Below are 21767 nucleotides of genomic sequence, written 5' to 3'. Positions count from 1 at the left end.
CTTCTGGACCTATTTGAAACCAGGGCGTCTGCAGGGTATGGTCGAAAAAGTCAAGATGGTGGTCATGGTGGTGTGATCAAAACTCTGCCTGTTTTTTATATACAACAGAGTTTATTTTAACAGGACAAGGAAGAAATTATGGGGAGATTTATGTTTTTTAATCTAAAGGGAAAGCAGGAAGGCTTTGGGTACATAATTAAATCACGCGCCCCTCTGGATGCCTGGATATTTTGGACTTTAATTCCTATCAGTGCCAGCTTGGAATTATGACATATGTCCTCCCCAAACATCTAGAGAACCTCAACTTGCCTGCATCAACTTATGGCATGTTGTTGAGTCATTAAATGCACCTCATTCAATCATTTCCCTCTCTGCAGAGCAGGCAGGTCTCCTAACGAAGTATCTCTTTTTCCCATCTTGAGATTAAAAATAGGAGCTGCAACTCTGGGCAAGGACACCTAATTCTGCCATAAGTTGGAGCAATGGGTAAAGATAAGAAGAGAGACAGTAAAAAGGGGGAGAAGGCCATGGCCGCTTCTATCCATGACCCATCCATCGACCTGGCAACTTCCAATCAGAATGTCCCACCTCTTGCAGAGCCAGGGGACGAACACCTGGCTACTCAGGTAGTTTCCAAAGAAGAAACTAAGGACCCAGAGCACCCTTCTGCCCCTGAGCCCATTGAGTATGAAGAGCCAATCCTCACGCAACTCATTGTCGAAAGGTAAAGCCAGAATTTAGCTAAAAATGGGGGAAGTTCATTGGGGACGTCTATCTAAGGAGTTTTTTTTACCAATGTTTGGGTCTGTGTGAATCCCGGCTCATGATTTTCTATTGTTCCTCAGCTGGTGCCCTCCAGATATGTTGGATCCTCAACATCCAAAATTCCCAACCAGCTAGTTGAACTTCTGGGAGTCATGATCCCCACATATCTGGGAGAAGAAGCCTGTCTTCTTCTTCAGTTTTAGATGGAGAGGCTAACCAGAGGAACCTCAACGGAAGGGTTTCCATGCTACCAACAACATAGCATTCAAGCCATGTTTTGTTTTCACCATCTTTTGCCAAACCAACCATCGGGGCCTGTTTTGCTCACTCTGCTACACCAAAAACCAGGGTTAATAAATCACAATGGCTGAATTCACACAAGATGTGAAATCAAAACCAACCATGCTTGTTTAGTGAAATAAGTGAAGCTGGTCGGGGGTGGCTGCCATTTTCCAGTCTTGAGAAGATTCCTCTGGACAGAAAAGAAAAATTGGCTAGGTTTAAGATTTCCATCGCTGCTGCATTTGGATCAGAAAATGGGCGTTATAGAACCTACGTTCCTTTGACTGTGTCCAAAATGGCTGTATTCACCGTATGATTTATTAACACGGGTGAGTTTTCATCGTGAGTTTATGTTCTCCATAGGTACGAGGGAGAAAAGGTCCATGGATTATATGAAGGGGAAGGAACTGCCTATTTTCAAGGAGGCAACATATACAAGGTGACAACACCTGTCATAAATCTTAAGGATATATAATTTCGGTGCAATAGGCCTGTTTCATTATTTCCTTGAAGAGTAGGATAGATTTAAAGACTAGCATCTTTTGTTTCCTGTGCATTGGTGGAACATGTGGTATGAACTCAGCTGTGGTGAGAAAACCAGGGCTGATTCACTTACCAACTTTAAAAAAAGAACCAGAGGTGCAGAGGTGTAAAAGTCTGACTTTTCTTACTGTTCTGTGATTTTAGGGATCACGCCATGCACTCATCGGCTTCTTGCCATTTTGTAGGGCATGTTTTCAGAAGGCCTCATGCATGGGCGAGGGACTTACACGTGGATTGATGGAGTGCAGTACGAGGTAAGCGCGCATGAGGAGATCAGCCGTCATTGCAAGTGATTGCAAATCAGAACAAAGAAGAGAAAGCTGGTAACCTGCAAGCATGTATGCTGGACTCCTTGGGTTTAGATGACTTCAGAATTACAGGTAGTCCTTGCTTAATGAGCACAATTGGGACTGGAATTTTGGTTGCTAAGCCAAGTGGTCATTAAGCGAATCTGGCCCAATTTACAACCTTTTTGCAGCAGTTGTTAAGTGAACCACATGGTCGTTAAGCGAATCACGTGGTTCCCCATTGATTTTGCTTGTCAGAAGCTGACCGGAAAGGTTGAAAATGGCGATCATGTGACCATGGGACACTGTGATGGTCATAAATGCGAACCAGTTACCAAGCACCCAAATTGTGATCACATGACTGCGGAGATGCTGAGATGGTCATAAGTGTGAGGACTGGTCGTAAGTCACTTTTTTCAGCACTGTTGTAAGTCCAAACCGTCACTAACTTAATGGTTATTAAGCAAGGACTACCTGTATAGTCTAAGGGATGCGGTGGCGCTGCGGGTTAAACCGCTGAGCTGCTGAGCTTGCCGATCAGAAGGTCGGCGGTTTGAATCCACGTGACGGGGTGAGCTCCCATTGCTAGTCCCAGCTCCTGCCAACCTAGCAGTTCGAAAACATGCAAATGTGAGTAGATTAATAGGCACCGCTTCAGCGGGCAGGTAATGGTGTTCTGTGTAGCCATGCTGGCCACATGACCACGGAAGTGTCTTCGGACAAATGCCGGCTCTTCAGCTTTGAAACGGAGATGAGCACCGCCCCCTAGAGTCGGACACGACTGGACTTCATGTCAAGGGAAACCTTTACCTTTACCTGTATAATCTCTTTCTGCCTTTCAGAAGCACTACCGCTTCCACTGTCTTCTAAGCAACACAGTCCTTTACTGCTTTTGCAAAACCCTCACCCTTTCAGATGTGATTATTACAACACCCATTTTCTAATGCTAAAGATGGGCATTGTAATAATCACATTCTGAAGGCACCAGATCAAGGAAAGCTGACCAAGGAAAGAAAATATAGATGGAAGACTCATTCGCTGAAGACTCAGCAAAAGCTCACGTTTGGGAAAACGGATAATAACTGCTGAGATTTAAGGATTAAAGATTTGATGTTTGTTTTGCTCTACAATAACTTGCAGTGCCCTGTTGTTGTTCGGAGCGGGGGGAAGGTTTATAGGACCTGAGCGCATTTACCATTAAAAGCATAAGTAAAGGTAAAGGTTTCCCTTGACGTAAAGTCCAGTCGAATCCGACTCTAGGGGGCGGTGCTCATCTCCGTTTCAAAGCCTTGGAGCCGGCGTTGTCATAGACACTTCCGGGTCATGTGGCCAGCATGACGACTCGGAACGCCGTTACCTTCCCGCCGAAGCGGTACCAATTCATCTACTCACATTTGCATGTTTTCGAACTGCTTGGTGAGCAGGAGCTGGGACGAGCAACGGGAGCTCACCCCGCCGCGCGGTTTCGAACCGCCGACCTTCCGATCGACAGCTCAGCGGTTTAACCCGCAGCGCCACCGCGTCCCATCATTAAAAGCATAATCCATCATTAAAAGCATAATCCATGCTAAAAATCTCCGTTTTGCAGATTGGAATGGAAGGCGGATCTCTGTGCTCAATGTTGATTTTTCCCACCTTTCCAGGTGAAAGGAGGAGATGTTGGTTTCAGGAGTGGGGTGTTTTTTTTCTTCCCCTGTATCTTCATCTGTTGTAGGGAACCTTTGTGAAGAACCTGCAAATGAATCATGGCAGTTACAAGTGGCCAGACGGCAGCATGTATGAAGGCGAGGTGAAGAACGGGATTAGGCACGGTTTTGGCATGTACAAGTGTGGCACCCATCCTGTTTCGTATATTGGCCATTGGGTTGAAGGCAAGAGACATGGCAAGGTAACGTGGTCCCTGAAAACATGGTCGCTGAAATCATTGTTGCCATGGGTAGATTCTGTGAAGAATGAAGAGACAGCAGCTTGCAAATCCAGAATCAGCTTAAACGTTCTCTTCCTGGCCCGATACAGATTTGCAGTTGACTGAATGACAGTCTGGAGGAGGAGCACCGTGTTAGTTGCACCACAGTAGGCAAACATCAGGAGCCTGGGAATACCTTTTCTGACTAGCACATTTTATGAAAAGGCAGAAGTTTCACGAGATGCACATTTTACTCACTGAGGAAGGGAGCGACGACTCCTGAAAATCTCTGCCTTTTCATAAGATGTGTGTCTCCCCCAGACTCCTCCTGATCTCTGGATTCCAAATAGGGGTCCTCTTTCCACCCCTCTGAAAACTTGTGTTGAATCTAGGCCAGCCTTTCTCAACCTCTTGACCCTGGAGGAACCCTTCAAATATTTTTCAGGCTTTGGGGAGCCCCTGCCCATTCAGGCTCAAGTAAAGGGCAGAAGTTGAAAAATCATTATATTCGTTTCATGGGTAGGGCTGTAGATATGCATTAACAGTGTTCCTAAACTGAAAATAAAGAAATGAAACTTAACTCTTTAATGTGAAGTTGCCTGAATTTGAAATAATTTTTTAAATAAACCGTGATCTCCCAGGGAACCCCTAGTGACCTCTCGCAGAACCCTAGGCTGCCACGGAACCCTGCTTGAGAAACCCTGATCTGGGCTCTCTCTGGAGGATCTATCTCCTACTTCAACTAAAACATCTACTAAAGAAGCTTCTCTTGCTGTAGGCCTCAGATGGCAAGGGACAGATGAAAATGTATGGGAGCTGCTTGGAAAAAGTAGACGCTCAGCCTATTTCATTACTGATACGACTTTGTGCCACTATGAGGCATCAGAGACCATCTCCTGTCTCTTGGATGGCCCGCTAAGCCATCCCCGGGCAGAGATCTTCCTTCTTTAATTATCTCAATCTTAATGGCATTCCATTTATGTACTTACAACATTGGGACCTGCCCATCAGCTGGCAGTGTTCCCTGGATAACTTATAAACCACTTTTAAGGAAAGGAAGACAAGGATCCCCTCTATTAGGCTTACAGTCTGACTAGACATGGCACACACACACACACACTCAAAGATGGGGGAAGAAAAAGAATATAACCTTTGGGTACCAGTTCTTAGTTTAATGCTCTTTTCTTCTGCCAACCACAAAGAGACAAATCTTGGAGTTGGCTTCTTGGCAGACTGATGGATACCTTTAAGTGCTTTAGTAATGTAACCGTGCCTCCTCCTCGTGTAAAACCTGATGGGAGATGCTTAAGCCATCTTAAGTTCATTAAAGTGTTTGTGCCATTGATTTTTAGGGCACCATTTACTACAGCGAAGCAGGTTCTTCTTGGTACGAAGGAGACTTTGTGAACAATATAAAAAGTGGATGGGGAATAAGATGGTAAGATGATCGGCTTGCTCCCCGTGTATTTAGTATCTTTCTTCTCCATGGTGAAGTTATAATTTGCTGGATGCTTTCAAGGTCGGCGGTTCGAAACCGCGCGGCGGGGTGAGCTCCCGTTGCTCGTCCCAGCTTCTGCACACCAAGCAGTTCGAAAACATGCAAATGTGAGTAGATTAATTGGTACCGCTTCGGCGGGAAGGTAACGGCGTTCCGTGAGTCATACTGGCCACATGACCCGGAAGTGTCCTATGGACAACGCCGGCTCCAAGGCTTTGAAACGGAGATGAGCACCGCCCCCTAGAGTCGGACACGACTGGACTTTACGTCAAGGGAAACCTTTACCTTTACCTTCAGCGAAGCTACGTCTAAGACTGTGTGGGCCTTGGCTCACAAGAATGGTCACCCCCATTTTAGGGAGCTAGCAGGGCCTTGATCATAGTCAAATGCAACTGTGGGATTTTACTTCCTTGGTTACAAAAGAGGAAATGCAGATGGGCCCAGAAACCAAGTTTCAGGGCAAAGGGATGGGATGATCATGGTTCAAACTCTAATGTGTTCATGACGGAAATTGCTCTGCCACATTTCTATTTTTTCTTCTTTGAGAGGAAAGTTTATGATGTATGGCATTTGATCTCCATGGGACCTCCCGTCCCAGAATTTTCAGCAAAAATGGCTGTTTTGGATGGGGATGCTAGGAGCTGAGTATCCATCCGGAAGATGCCTGGTTGGGAAAGGCTGGTCTGTCCTAAAATAGTGGGTGCTCCATCATGATTGGCACTTCAGCGAGAGCTGCAATGTTGATGTCCTCCTCTGTCTCCTTGAACAGTTACAAATCTGGAAATATCTATGAAGGCCAGTGGGAGAGAGACCTGCGCCATGGAGAGGGACGAATGAGGTGGCTCACATCTAACCAAGAATACACTGGGAAGTGGGTTAATGGCACACAGGTGAGACCACAAGGGAAGCAGGGCTTAAATTTTCCAGGTCTGGTTGCGGTTTGTCTTCCCTTGTACTAGGCTGTCACTGGCCCTTCTGATGTTTATATGCTGCTCAGGGCAGCTAAGCAGCCGTTAATACCAGTGAAATGAAACGACCCCAAAATGCTAAAACCCCAACATTGTTTGAGAGGAAAATCTCTTTTTATCTACGTTTTCCATGCTATGCACAATTTTATACACTTCTGTCACGTTCCACCTCCCACAGCACATCTCCTTTACAGGTCATCCTCACTTAGCAACCACAGTTGGGACCGGCAACTCAAGTAAAGAGGTCGCTAAGTGAAACCATGATGGTAGTTATGATATGACTTCAGCTTTCCTTTGCTCTACAGACCTGCCAGGGTTGTAAATGCGAGGACTGGTCACAAAGTTACCTTTTCATCACTGTTGTAGCTGTGATGTTTATTTCCCTAGCATGGGAGTGGTACCCACACTTGGTATCTGAAGAGAATCCCTGGGTCACAGTATCCCCTAAGGAACGAATACATGGGCGATTTTGTCAACGGTGATCGGCACGGGCACGGGAAATTCTTCTTTGCGAGTGGCGCAATGTACGACGGAGAATGGGTTTTGAACAAAAAGCACGGCAGGGTAAGCATGGAGAAGTTGGGGAGAAAGAGGTAGAGCATTAGAGCAGCCATTTTGCCTTCTCTAAACACGCAGGCCATCCTTGTTTCTCTCTCCTCTTCCTTGTATCTGTGTTTTTTAACAGTGTCATTGTTCACACAATATACTTGTCCCCAGTAAACTTAACTACAGTTTATTTCATTAGCCCATTTTGGGGGTTTATAGAGCACAGCTAACTCCCTGGGCTTTGTTCCCATCACATGTTGGTTGAAATGGGGTCAACTTCTGGTGGTTTGGTCTGTCTTACGAACACACATACTGACACTTTTGAGGGAGGATCCTGCTTCTCATTTACAAATCTCTGTATGATAATGTCGATATTTTATACTCAGTACATCAAAGGGATATAGGTGGTCCTTGACTTACGACCACAATTGGGACTGGAATTTCCATCATAAGTCGTGGTTGTAAGTCGAGTCACTATGTGACCAGACCCAATTTTTACAGTGGTCGTTAAGCAAATCCAGTTTCCCCAATGTGCCTTTTTTGCCAGAAAACAGCAAAAAAAATTGCAAAATGCGATCGCGTGACCACAGGATGCTGCAACTGGTCATAAATGTGAACCAGTTGCCAAGCACCTGAAATGCAATCATGTAGGGTGCGACATTTTGTGATGCTCAGAAGTGCTTTACAGGCCATAAAGCACCCATTCCAAGGCCATTGTAACTTTGGACCATGTTAAATTAATGATCATAAGTCGAGGGCTACCTGTACGTTATTAGGCATCCCCTGGAAACAACCGAGGTCCTCCATACATCTCCGTCAGTGCTTCTCCTGAATTCAGGAATTTGGAACCTGCAGTTCTTAAGCTCCTTTCTTTACAATCTCTGAGTCTCCTCCAAGGCTTAAGGGCAGAATTTTATGGTGGAAAACAGACCAAGAAGATAGTTAATTTCTATAGCAGGGTTAACACATCAAATTTACCACCGAGGAAAACAACAGACAATTTCTCCAACTTGAACTCAACTCTTGGTGGCTTCACGGACACGTTGATCATTTTCTTGGCAACAATATGGAAGGGGCTTGCCACTCCCTTCTTCCAGAATGTTTTTTGACTTCCCATTCTAAACTACTCCTTCAAGATTTCTGGGTGCTGTCCCATCCAGGTACTAACCAGATCCAGCCCTGCTTAGCTACTAAAGTGTTTCCCATCCCTGATCTGGTTGATCTAGTTCTGATCTGCATTCTAGCCCACACCCCTGATCTAGTTGATCTAGCCTACAGTCCTGTCTCTTCCTCTAATGTTGCAGACCAGCAGTGCCAGGAGAAGAAGTCCTGTATTGAGAGAGGCGTTGGGTAGGTGGTTAGCAGGGTTTTAAAAGCAGAACAACCGTGAGCAGTTACTTTTCTCCCCAGGGTAAGCTCGTCTTCAAGAACGGCCGTGTGTATGAAGGTGAATTTAACTACGATCACGTAGCAGAGTATCCAGCCTTGCAAATTGACATGACAAATGTGGAAAAACTGAGCAACCTGTGTCTGAAAGGTTCTTCTGGCATAGGTGAGCGGCTTCAGAGTAGATGGAGAAAAGAGTAGACTTGATGTCCTTTGTCTAAGAGGCTCCCATTGACCCTGAAGACTTCTGGTGACTTCATGGATATAGGTGACCCATCCAAATGTAAACCAGGTCATACCCTGCTTAGTTTTTTGAGATCAACCAAGATTAGCTAGGTGCCACTAGGAAATTAAATCGACGGACAAATCAAAGAAACCTGAACTTTGTTTCCACAAGTTTCCCCTCACGCTCATCTTGCAGAATGTAATAAGTAAGTTCCAAAACCCTGAAGAAAAGAGTGCATTTGTAAAGGCGTATTTTGAAAGAATGCAAATACGCGTTTAAAGCCTTTTTTTTTAAAATGGGGATTTATCGGTTTATCTTTCCTGTAGATGTCCTCGGTTTCCATGATTGTGTCTTACTTTTAAAAAAAGATTGTAGTGGAGAACGGATGCCTTTGTCGTTTTTTTTCTTTTTCACTGTCTAGATAGCGTCAAAGTGGTCGATCACCCAAGAAGCTCATCTACATCAGGACCAAACATTGAAGTAGACCTATCAACGTTGTTGGCTTTATTTCCAGAAAAAGATAAGGAAGATGAAATCAAACAGGTACGGGATGCCTCCCCATGACTGATCTACCCAGTTGTATGGCCTAGGAGGATAGGAATAAAACGGGAGTCAGTGACAGAAGAGAAAAAGTTAAGAGGGATGGTGCTCTTCAGCCAAGAAGAGCTACAGCACAAGGGAAGAATTGGTAACTTTTCCAAGCACTGAAAGTGTTGTTGCAGTGAAGAAAAGAAGGGCCTCGCTCTTACGACGTTTGGAAGTGGTATCCACAATTTACACAGTCCAGAAGGTTCACTAAGCGATGTCAGAGGCTGATGTTTTGCAGTATTGTCCTCTTCTGGGCTGGAAAAGGTCACCAGTGCAGACACAAAATGCATCTCCAGGACCCCAGGAGCTTAAATATCAGTTATGGCCAGATCTATCCTCACCTCTTACTCTTCTTTCATTTTTCCTTCCCCTAGACAGAGTATGCTGTGCTGAGACACATCTCCGAGCTGAGGAGGATCTACACCTTTTACAGCAGCCTGGGCTACAATCACTCCCTCGACAACACCTTCCTGATGACCAAGCTGCAGTTCTGGAGGTTCTTGAAGGACTGCAAGTTTCATCACTGCAACCTGACGCTTGCGGCGATGGACCGGATCCTGAACGGTGGGCATTTTTCATTACAGGCCAGGCAAGGGCTTTCTTTACCTTGTGGCGCCTCTACCTACCACAGGTCATGGTTTGTCCCAAAGTCTAGTTTAGTCTCAAAGCAGTTGGTGGTTCCGAACTGGAGCCATGGCGGGGGACTGTTCCATTAGAACGGTTCTAACATTCCCCAAATGTTAGCCTTGTATTTGGGATTCTTAGCACAGCCACCACCCACTGTAGTGCCGAACCAAATGGAGCCTGGCTTGGATCAATACTGTGGCTGCCCCCCCACCCTCCAGATAAACACATACAGAATGCAGAAAAAGCCATGAGGTGGGTGGGCACCATCCACTGTCATATCCAGCTAGGGACGTAGCACGACCACCAGCAGCACCAGCTGGGCATGCTGAAGACGGCAGAAACATTTGCACTGTTGTGTTATTATTGTGATTGCGTTACTTTATTGCGTTTGCAAAGTAAACCAGGCAGCGTATTAAGAACAGAAGGAGCAGAGTTTGAACAATCAATTGACAGCAGCCAATTCAGTGAATCTATAGCAGTGCTTCTCAACCTTGGCAGCCTGAAGATGGGTGGACTTCAACTCCCGGAATTCCCCAGCCAGCATGCTGGCTGGGGAATTCCGGGAGTTGAAGTCCACCCATCTTCAAGTTGTCAAGGCTGAGAACCACTGATCTATATAGACTTTGCTTCCCTGGGAATAAATGCCACTGAAGATAACTATATATTTATATATATGATGAATGAATGAATACGATGAATCTAAAATCTATACTGGGGCGGGGAGGCAGGGCTACAACTAGGGTCTGTGTCACCCGGGACAAACATGGATTCCACTCCCATTTTGGTGTCCCCCCCAGCACTCATTTTGGCGCCCCCCCAAGCGTGACACCTGTGGCACAATCCCCACTTGCCCCCCACAGTTGCGGTCCTGTGGGGAGGGGAAGATCAATGGAAAAGTTTTATTCTGGGGGGAAATTTGCGTCATCATTGACTCCTGGAGACTACCTGGACTAGTCTCTGCAGTTTCCTTGGCACGATTTCAGAAGGGGTTTGCCATTGCCTCCTTCCTAGGGCTGAGAGAGGGTGACTGGCCCAAGGTCACCCAGCTGGCTTTGTACCTAAGGCGGGACTAGAACTCCCGGTCTCCTGGTTTCTAGCCGGGTGCCTCAACCACAACCCCAAACTGGCTCTCTCAATGGAAGGTTTACTTGCTTCATTTGTCAGACTGTGACAACTCCTTCCTCTACAAAATTTTCTTTTTTCTTCTTCTTCCTCCCCCAACCACTAGTATTAACGTGCCCAGCGGCTTCCTTTGGCTTTTTTTTTTTAAACACGTATTCAAGTTGCTCACACTTTTTACAAGATAATCCAATCAGCCCTTGAAGCGTGCAAATGCAGATGTTGTCCTCTGTCTCTTGCAATTGATGGGATTATGTTTTTTTCCCCTTACATTCTTTCCTTTTGGAAAGTGGGATTTCCTTTTTTCAATTGCTTTCTGCAAGAAGGAGTGAAAAAGAAAAAATGATTCAAATAACGAAAGGTTTCAAGAAGTGGAAACGGAAGACCATGAATTGCAATCCGGAGAGATAAATATAGAGGCTGATTGCTGTCCCTTGAAAAGTTTCACGTCCAAATCTCTGCAAAAAATGAAGCGTGAAAGACCGAGTTGCAGAAACCAGTTGAGTGTCGTTGCTGTTGCTTTTAAGTAGAGCATAATAAAAGACTAGGTAACCTAAGATAAAGAATTCAGACGCTTTAAGGGCAACGACACGTCAAAAGCAAGCTTAATAAAAATCACCAGAAATCATGCAGATGTAGTGGGCAGAGTTATGCAAATCTAGCACCAATGGAGACAGCAGGAAGTTCCAGACTTGACACAATCGAGAAAATGTATAAAATCTGCAGATCATCATAACGGGAAGGCGTTTTATTCCTGTGGGTTTGGGAAATGACGTGTTTTTGAAGGATACTCCTGGGATCAGGAACCAGCCTGACCTCGGTTTAGCCCTTAGCCCGTATGCAACTCAGACATTCTCTCACAAACACGGAATTTCAACGGAAAGGATGTCTTCGGCGTCTCTCCCCCCCACAGGTATCGCTTCTCGGCCTTTTGGCTAAGATCAAGTGTAGTATCTGTTCTTATCAGTTTAATATCTGATATGTTCTCTATTTGAGAACTATGTATTAAGCAGATTTTTGGAATTGGGAGTTGGAACAGGGGCTTGCTCCATCCACTCCAAGCATTGACCTGGTATTGCAGTACCTCCAGGAACAGTGCACCCCCCCTAACTTGGTTCAAAAACAGATTGGTATTTTTCTTTTTCTGTTCTTCCCTTTTATTAATTGGTTTCAATTTCCTCTTTCCCTAGTTCCCATCCTCCTGATCAAACTGGCTCAGATCTCTCTACCCCTTCTCCATTCACACCTATTCCTCTTTCTACCCATTCTCTTTTTCTCATTCTACATCATCTTCTCTTCCTGCTTCTACTTCATATACCCCCAGCCCTTTTCCTTTCCCTGCTCCATTACTTTTGGGAGTTTCTTGATTTAATTTCTCACTGTTACTACAGTATTTGGCTGATCCGAGCCAGTCTGGCCTAGTGGTTAAGGCAACGAACCCACCTCACAGGGTGGTTGTTCTGGGGGAAGGAGGAGGAGGGAGTATTAGGTATGTCTGCCACCTTGAGTTATTTATTAAAAAAATAAAGGCGGGATAGAAAATGAAATAAATGAAATAAACATAAATAAAAACCTTACCTGGTCTCCAAAAGGAAAGTATGGCAAGGTTTGGTGAGGGTGTGGCTGGGGGACTACTAACAAAACTTGGCGTGTTGGAAGTTAAGGAAGCATCCTGGAAGAGGGGAATGGCAGACCACTTCCATATTGCTGGGAAGGAGTTGGACCTGAGGAGATGACTTTCCTTGCTGTTGTTCATACCAGGAAAGACCTGACTGCCTGAAAGCAGGCTTAGCGGCTTAGAAGAGTGCGGTTCTTAGTCAATTTGGAACCGATAAGAGATTACCCGGATCCACTGCCTTATTTCAGAGCGGAATGTAAACCAGTGAAAAAAAAGGTTCACCCAACCGACGCACATAAACAGCGCACGCATATGTCAATACCCTGTTTCCATTGTACACCCAAACCCCAACACTCTGACAAACGGACACTGGAAAACTCAATCCACGTTTCTTGCCTAGCATATGCAACCGATTTTAATCTGATCGTGTTTAATGGAGAACTGCATTTCTAAATTTGTAGGTTTCTAGGAAGTGGAGGCAAGGAGGTTGAGTCATATCCAGAATTCCTAGCCATTGTGGAAATTGGGGTCCTATTTCTGAGGAGGAGCGGGACAACGGGAGGGAAGAGTTTGGTTTAAGCAGTGCCTATATTCCGCTACATACATTAGGAAATAAATTCAGTTACCATCCAGTGACTCCTTCCCAATGAAGCCAGCACTGTTGTCTACAGGCCTAGCTGTCCAAACTGTTAATGAGGGAATCATTCATATGTAGCTTAAGCCAGTTCTAATTATATGCTTCCTACTTAATTACTTCCTCTGTGTCTGTGCATGATGGTGTTTGTGTTTTTCAGATAAAACATTACTGGAAGAGATTCATTCTCCATATGAGACTTTGCTACTTAGGATGTTTTTGACGTATCTTATTTATTTGTCCTTCCACATTTATCACAAGGAGTTTGAGTAAGTGGAATGCAGACGATGAGCTGGTAATGCAGCTTGAGATGTGCCTACATCTATCCGACTGAGGATAAATCTGTCAAGGGATTCTAGACTTGCCTCCAATCTAGATGGCTTTAAAAGGAATTTAGGCCAGGTCGTGGAGGAAAGGATTCTACAGGCAGAGAAATATGTTGCAAGGTCAACATTTTGCTTGCTGTTTGATTAATATGGATGCCCTCAATCAGAACGGGAACAAAGACAAACTAACAGTGGGCAAAAATGAGGGATGTTGGCAGTTATAACTTATTATAACTTGCAGGGCCACAAGTTTACCACCACTGATCTGGACGAATCAGGGCTATCACCAGTTTAATCCTGGGTTAGCCTGATTAATAATTTGAAGTGGCACAACTGCACCCCAGCATAAATCATTGTCTGTTTGTGACATGACGCACCTTCTCTCCTGGATGTCCTCTCAGAAGCAGCATTCCTGCCCATGTAGGAGATGCTTCTTCCAGGGGTGGCATTTACCACCTGCAGTTAATTCTCAGGGCAGGCTTTGTACTATTTTTTTCTAATGCTGCCTGATTATTTGGAGCAGCTTTTCACTCGGTTAAAGCCACTGTTTTAAATCTTTGGATCTAACCCAGCCTTCTCTTACCCAACACTCTTCAGAGGAGTGGGAACTGCACCCCCAGAATTAATTCTTGGGCCAGGCTGCATATGGAAAGTGCCAGGTTGGACTGAACGGTTAAGGAACCTAACCACTTAACGTCACCGAATGGTGAAAGCATCTCAGATGTAGAACAAAGCGAACCGGATTTTTGTCCTGAACTTCTGAAGCTGTTTTTGGCAACTGTTCCAGCGGCAACCCCATAATGGTGGTCTTCTCTAACCCTAGCGACAGAAGTCCCCGCCTGTTCAAGTGCTTCTCCAAGTTGATGACCAAGAATATTAGTCCCAACGCCTGCCATATCAAAGGTAGAATCAAGTTTTGCTTCGCGGGTTGGTTTTCTGACCTCCTCCAGTTTCTTCTGCCACGTTGTTCAACTAATTAATAGCCATGCACTAATAAGCTCAGACACCTGTTTCTGCTCACCTTCACAGGCCTTTTGTTCAGTGATCGACCGCAAGCAGTCTGCGTGCTCAGTTACATTGACAAGTGCTGGGAGATTTTCCAGGCGTTCTGTAGACCTAGAACAGTAGCTCCTTACGAACCTACGATGAAGATGAGAGATTTCCTTTGGATGCTGAAAGTAATCTTAACTCTCAGAAGATTTAGCAGCAGATCTTTAGCTGACCTTGACTGATAGCTAGGATGGTCCAGCAGTAAAGGTGTTGGACCGGCACCAGGGAGTCCCAGGTTCAAACCCAGCCTCTGCCACAGGAATTCACTAGGTGGCTTTGGACCAGTCCTTCCCTCTCAGGGCTGCTGTTGTTGGGAAAAATTAGAGAAGGGAGCTCTGTGTATGTTGCGTTGAGCCCCTGGAGGAAAAGCAGGATATAATTCCAACAAATATATAAACATATCCTTTCCCAGATGCGTGGAATTGTCCCCCCCCATCCAAGCCTCACATCTGCCCCAGATGTTGTATTAGGCACAGAATATAAATCTCAGAGCAGCTTCACACTGTATTAAAACCCAAATTCAGTGAAGAGAAAATAGTATCTCAAAGAAATAAACTTGAAGGTCACATGCATGTGCAACAGAAGGGCTGATGGAATAATGAGTGCGCACATGGGACCTGTTGGAAGACCTGAAGGGCCAGGTTGGGGACAGAGCATCCTAGAAATCTATGTAGTTGCTAAGTGTTGACACCAACTGGATGGCACATAATTGTTCATCAACATGTGATTATTAAGACAAATGTGGGTAAAACTCATATTTTTGTTGGGTTTCAATATTCAGGATTTAAGACTCATCAGCAAACAACTAACAGCTACCAAGGTTGTGAGTATTCTGGCCAAAGACACCCCTTGTGTCTCTGATGCGGAGACCACGAATCTGGAGCATGAGGTACGAACTGAAAAGAGAGTTTGGGATAAGAGACGTGGATGTACAATTTGGCAACAGCAATTTGAAGAAAAAGCTTGCTTGGCCTGGCAGGTTATGGGGGTTTGGGTTACTCAAGCTGGACTTTTTGCACTTGGGATTTTAAGAAGACCCTCAGTCATCTCAAGCCCATTTTTGGTTTGATGTATCCTTCAGCTCCTGAAGCTTGGCCGGGTTCCTCAGATTTGATTCCCCGCCAGTAGCTTCTCCCTGAATCCTACTCCAGCAGGACTTCTCCTACCCCCTTGCCCCGTCTTCTCCTCTTTGGTTTCTCTTCCAGATTGTCTTCCTTGAGTTCTTTGAAGCTCTGGTAGACTGTGCCCTTCTTTACGTCACTGATGAGATGTTGAAGCAGCAAGCCGAAGAGGCTAGCCATGCAATGACCGCTTCCTTCGGAACAGAGGAGTTCACGGACAGGAGCGGAGTGTCTCCTTTGGCTCCCGAACTGTCTTCTCCTCAGGTCAGTCCATTCGAAGTCAGCCCTGGTTCCCTGGCGGTCCTCACGCAGCTAGGTCAGGTAGAGACAAAATAGTTGCATGCTAACTTTAGGTAGTGGCAACCTTGGTTAAGGTTTTTTCACGGCTTAGCATGTCAGGCAGATTCTGTTTGGTTAGTTTGAGCTTTGGTGTGTTGTGGGAAACCATTCAGTAACCGTCTTGCGGGAACACAACTGTTGATAACCTGCCAAACCATAACAGGCGGTTAATGGGATCAGTGGTTATCTAAGAGGGTAGCTGAGGATTGCTGCTTGGCCTGGCCCTGGCCTGATTTTGGGGACAGGGGGAAAAGGTTAGGGGTCTTTGCCTCCTTTTCGTCCCAGTCACACTGTGTTCTGTTTTCAACAACTAGTCCTTTCACACTAGAAGCACCAGCAGCGACGAAGCAAGCACTGAAAACGCTGACGCCAGCTCCAGCCATGTTAGCGCCAAAAGCTCCTCTAGCAAGATTGTGCATTTCGTGGAAGTGGGCAAGACCAAGAAATCCGAAGGCCATAAAAAGGGAAGTCATAACGGTAGCGTCGCATTTCCTTGGCAAGATGCTGGATTAGCAGCATGGTCAAATGACGAGAAGTGAACTATCCTGCAGTTCCAGCCCTCCCAGATGGGACAGGTGGTTCTCTGAACGGACCTTCTTAGTGTGGCTTCCAGAGTCTGGAATTTCCCCTCCCCAAAGGTCTCTCCATCTTCTTCTTTTCCATGCTTCCAAGAGGCAGCAAAGACCTCCTTCTTTTGGAGGACAGCTTGCTCATGTTGCTACATCTGGGACATCCAGTTTCAGGTGTATTTATTTAGCTATCATTCTGGTATCCTGCCATAATCACATACTAGACTCCAAGCAGAACCCAAGAAGAGAAATACATTTAACTACCATCCTCAGCTCTGCGTGAGTCAATTCAAAAGGCATGAATTGAGGGCAATCTGCCCACCTTTTTCTTGAGCAGCAACATCAGGATGATGTTGGGAGGGGAACCGGCCAAGTTTCCTTCCCCGTCGCTTTCCTCCTCTTTGCGGTATCTTCCTTTCTGCCTCGCCAAATTTTTCTAGCCCTTCCTCTCCTCCCACTGTCCCCGATTTATGCCATTTTTATGTTTTCTTTTCTCAGAAAGCCAAAAGCAAAGAGGGGAAGAAAGAGGAGAAATCCCACAAAAGCGGGAAGCCCCACAGCAAAGAAAAATGCACGCCTCCTCAAAGTGAGTGCAAAACATCCGCCTTGTACAGTCCACGAGCGACTTTGGCCGGGCTCTCGAGAAAAACGGTGGGAGAAATAAATGCGTGCAGAGCTAATGTTTGCGTGCTGAACAACTTCCGTAAGATGCTCCAGGTAGAGAAGCTGCACCATTGAATTGTCCTTGTGGGTGGGCTACCATCTCTTGACGTGGTAGCGCTTGACACCAAAAGATGTTTCAGCAGCTGGGTACCACTTCCCGTGGTTGATGGCCGTGGTGACAAACCCATGACTGGTTGGTATCATGATTTGTCCGCTGAGTTTCCACCGCACCTTCAACACTTAACCTTTAACCAAGGCTTGCAAACAGAATGGTCAGGTTCGTGCCCCGCACCAAGATAGAACCCAACGAGGTATATGGCCATTTAGTGCGATCTGTCGTCCGGTAGCTGAGCGTTGGTGGGCTTCTGGGTTCCTAGCTCCTCCTCAGCACCTCGTTGGTGGGGAAAGCATCACAGCTCTGCACTAACTTTCTCCACGTAACTTGAGGCCTTTCTCTCCCCCCTAAAGACAAAATGCGGTTTGACTGTTCATTAGTCCTGTGTTTCCCCACCTTTCAGGCATCACCGTGGACGTCGTGTTTTCTCCCATGCCAGAAGAGAAAGCAGCAACGGCTGAAATTCGGCCAATCGTAGGAGGGGAGCAGGATAGGAACCTGAGTACTCCAATGAAAGAACTAGCAGGTGAGACTTACAAGGTGTTTTTTGGAAACAGAGCCAGTAAGCGGGTGCTGTCTCCCTTCATTGCTGCAGACCAGGTTTCCTCCAACTTGGACAGCATTAGGTTGGGGAAGGCTGGGGTACCGATTCTGCCTTTAGGAGCTTAACAGAACAGAATACCCAAACATAAATTCCATGGCTTAGGATTCTGTTTCAGAAGGAAGAAAGCACATGTACAGGTAGTCCTCACTTAACAACCATTTGTTTAGTGACGGTCTACTTACAATAGTGCTGAAAAAGACGACTTAACACCAGTCCTCACACAACCGTTGCAATGTCCCTGCAGTCACATGATCATGATTTGGGAATCATGTGATTTGCTTAACAACCATGTGGTTCACTTAATGACCATGGTGATTTGCTTAATGGCTGCCACAAAAACGGTAATAAAATCAGGTCAGATTTGCTTAATGACTGCTTTGCTTAGAAACTGAAATTCCGGTCCCAGTTGTGGTTAAGCAAGGATTACCTGTAAGATTTAATCGGTTGGCTTTTTAAGGTTTGAGCTGTAAGGGAGTTGTCTTTTCATTGTAGCATATCAAACTGATCTAGCATGTTCTGGTTATCTATCTACCATCTGTCTGTCTGTCTGTCTGTCTGTCTATCATCTATCTATTCTGGATTTTGGTGGGTTTTGTCCAAAGCAATACAATCCTTCCTGTAGTTCCCAAATTCCCTCTTTGAAATTGACTTTCCAGGCTGCACATTCAGACAGTTGAAAATATACGTTGGACAAATATGTATTTCTGCAAGCACCGATGTTCTCACAAGAGGGCAGTAAAAGAACATCAGAGAAGGGTGTAAGCAGCTTCTGTTCCTGAGTTTTGCATGGTGCATCTTTAGAAGGACATGTACCTCTGATTCAGAGCATCAGTTCAGTTCAATGCATGACTGGAAGTGATCTGAGGCACTGAATCGTTTTGATTCACTTTCCCCAGTCAGTTTTGGGGTGGGTGGGAAGTCTTTTCAAAATCATTTAATTGATCTGGAGGCATTCGATCTTGGCGCTGCGGTTTGTACCATTAATCTGATTCAGAGGGTTGTGGAGTTTCAGTGTCAAAGCAGCCTTCAAACCGACTCCAAGCTGAAGTTTTGCATGTCCCTTCCAAGTGATGTCTTCGGCCATTGGGAAAATATAGAGCAAGAATATAGAAATCTACCTAGTCTAGCTTTCCCTGTTGTCACCAGCATGCCAGATAAGCAGTACAGGTAGTCCTCGACTTACGACCACAACTGGGACTGGGACTTCTGTTGCTAAGCAAGGCAGTCATTAAGTGAGTCACACCCAATTTTATTTTTGCACTGTGGTTGTTAAGCAAATCCTGCTGCCCCATTGACGGTCCTAAGTGCGAGGACTGGTCGTAAGTCACTTTTCCCAGCACTGTTGTAACTTCGAACGGTCACTAAACGAATGATTGTAACTCCAGGACTACCTGAATCCTATTCCAGGCTACTTGGACCTCTTTACTGGAGAATTCTTGGCAAAATCTTGGGACTTCTACTTGTTTTCCATGGTTTTATATAGAGGTTTGTCCTTTCTACCACTGTTTTTTTGCTTCCTTTTCCAGAAAAGCTGGAAAAAGAGAAAAATGAGCAAAAAGACAAGCTCAATCTGTGGATGAGTCAGATGTACATTTTCTTCGTCAAATGTTTTTTTGCCAACTACAAGAACTTGCAGGTGGTGAAAGAAACCACTGCAGACAACAGAGTCCGAGAAGCTGAACTGTTGGTGCTGTGGAAAATCCAAGAGGAGGAAGAAGAGGCCAAGTGAGCCGTTGGGTTTTGTTCACACTGAATAGGGGTGTGCGGGTCTGAGAGTAGCCAAGGGGGTGGCCCCGAAGGGAAGATTTCTCCATAGAGCCAACCTTCCATGGTCCAAGCTGGGCTGATTTGGATTAAAGCTGTAGCACGGCCACAAGGACACTTTCCTTTCCCACCAGCTAGCTGGGGATATGCTCCAAGCCAGGGTTTCTCCACCAGGGTTCCGTGGAACCGTAGGGTTCCGCGGGAGGTCACCAGGGGTTCCCTGGGAGATCACGGTTTATTTAAAAAAATATTTCAAATTCGGGCAACTTCACATTAAAGAGGTAAGGTTCAGTCTTTGTTTTTAGTTTAGGAACACTGTGAATCCATATCTACAGGCCTACCCACGAAACAAGTACAATCATTTTGTAACTTCCGGCCTATCGTTGAGCTGGAATGGGCAGGGGTTCCTTCCCCGAGGCCTGAGAAATATTTCAAGGGTTCCTCCAGGGTCGAAAAGTTGAGAAAGGCTGCTCTAAACCATCATGTGGTTTGGTTTGGTCTCAGTTCAACACATCCAGGGGAGCTGGTGAACTAACCATGATTTCTGGTTGCTTACTGACTGCAACTGTGGCTTAACAAATCCAAGTATTTCCTTTCCCCTCTGCTTTAAACTGAAGAGTCTCTTTCCTGCTTCACTTCAAATTTGGCAGAGGAGTGGAGAATTTCATCATGGAAAGGAGCCCTGATCAACTTTAGCAAAAGATGCAAGTCTGGTTTGCTGGGGATCAACCCTTACAGGCAGTCCTTGACTTACGACCACAATAGGAACCAGAAAATTCATTGTTAAGCAGCGTGGTTGTTAAGCGAGACATCATGTGACTGCAACCGACTTTATGACATTTTTTGCAGCGGTCATTAAGCAATCACTGCAGTCGTTAAGTGAATCATGTGGCTCTTCACTGATTTTGCTTGTCAGACACTGGCTAGGAAGGTCACAAATGGCGATCACGTGACCGTCGTAAATCCAGGCCGGTTGCCAAGTGCTTGAATTTTGATCACATGACTGCAGAGATGCTGCAACGGCCATAAGTGCAAGGACCGCTCGCAAGTCACTTTTTTCAACAGTCGTAACTTTGAACGGTTGCTAAACGAAGGTCGTATGTCGAGGACTACCTGTTGTTTTGGGATAGCAGAGCATCAGAATGTTGCCTAGGGCTAGAAGGACTTTGGTGTAGACTCTCCTTTTTGGAAAACGGTGGTTTTGACTCAAATTTCAAACTGGGCTGTGGGTTCAAGATCAAAGTTCATCCTCACCGCCCTTAGGAGGCACGGGCTGAAAGACCCTGGGACTGATCTCCTTTTGTTCACAGGCTCCAGGCGATGATGGAGGCCGAGGCAGCCAGGAAGTTGGAAGAAGCTGCTGCTGAAAAAGCAGCCTTAGAACTAGAGGAAAATTTGAGTCGCGAGGTGGAGGAAGGTTTGATCCAGCTCCAGTCTCCTCCCAAGGACGACTCTCCTGCTTCATCTCTGGTCCCACCCAGCAGCAAGGCCAGCTTGGCCATGAAGAAGAAGAAGAAGTGATTAGAGGAACTGCACAGCCACGACCGACTTGCACAGGATCCCGGCGCTGCGATACTGGGGCTGCGGGGCGGCCTCGCGGGTTAACTGGCTTGTATGATGCGGATGGAAGGGGGAAAAAAAGCACAAAGTATTTCAAAAGTTTTCCGGTCTTTCAAAGCGCTTTGCAAGCACACCCAAGGTTCTGGGATCCTCATGTGGGAAGGCTGCAACCCATTTTTTTCAGTGCTTGGAAAATAAGTTCCAGGAGCACGTTAGCAGAAAAGCCCACATAAAAATTCTCCAAGTTTGTGCAAATGTTCGGCACAGGTGAAGGAAGTTAGACAGAGATGGGGTTCCCCGCTGATTTTCAAGGGGTGCCTGTAATCTTTCAGCCCATCTGACCTCACGGGGTTCTTGTGCAAAGCATGGACATCGTTTTGAGCTCCCAGGTGTAAATGTCATCACAACAGTAAGAAAAAACTTGTTTCCCCAATTTCCCCTATGAGATTTGCTGCAAATCTTGCTGCGTGCTTGGATGTACAAAGTCAGAATCAATCAAGCACGTGGGAGGCCTTTAGCTGGTTGGTGCCATTCAGGATAAAGTTACTTTTGCAGCTGGGATGCAGCACTTAACCAAAAAGTTGTAAAAGGGAAGCTCCGTTGTGCTCCCCCCACATTAATTTCAACAGACAAATTATAAAAATTGCAGATAGCCAGGGCCAT

At 45.7% G+C, this 21767-nt stretch overlaps 1 protein-coding gene and 1 non-coding gene across 2 annotated transcripts; both read left to right on the top strand.

Annotated features, from left to right (window-relative positions):
- The first annotated feature begins 482 nt into the window (after nt 1–482).
- LOC134505388 (radial spoke head 10 homolog B2-like) lies at nt 483–21065 on the top strand. Its single transcript, XM_063315070.1, has 19 exons — nt 483–724; nt 1411–1486; nt 1776–1844; nt 3592–3765; nt 5136–5221; nt 6051–6171; nt 6637–6813; nt 8206–8347; nt 8829–8950; nt 9370–9559; nt 13154–13262; nt 14143–14222; nt 14349–14497; nt 15151–15258; nt 15575–15754; nt 16144–16306; nt 17580–17818; nt 19312–19505; nt 20855–21065. Exons 1-19 carry the CDS (start codon nt 483–485, stop codon nt 21063–21065), a joined length of 2832 nt encoding a protein of 943 aa, XP_063171140.1.
- On the top strand, nt 11657–11847 carry LOC134505523 (U2 spliceosomal RNA). The gene has a single exon (XR_010068732.1). It is a non-coding gene; the product is annotated as a U2 spliceosomal RNA (small nuclear RNA).
- Nucleotides 21066–21767: the final 702 nt, after the last annotated feature.

Source organism: Candoia aspera, chromosome 14 (genome assembly GCF_035149785.1).
Source record: "Candoia aspera isolate rCanAsp1 chromosome 14, rCanAsp1.hap2, whole genome shotgun sequence".
NCBI lineage: Eukaryota > Metazoa > Chordata > Lepidosauria > Squamata > Boidae > Candoia > Candoia aspera.
Note: the sequence above shows the minus strand (reverse complement) of the source record. Positions and strands in the feature narration are given on the sequence as shown.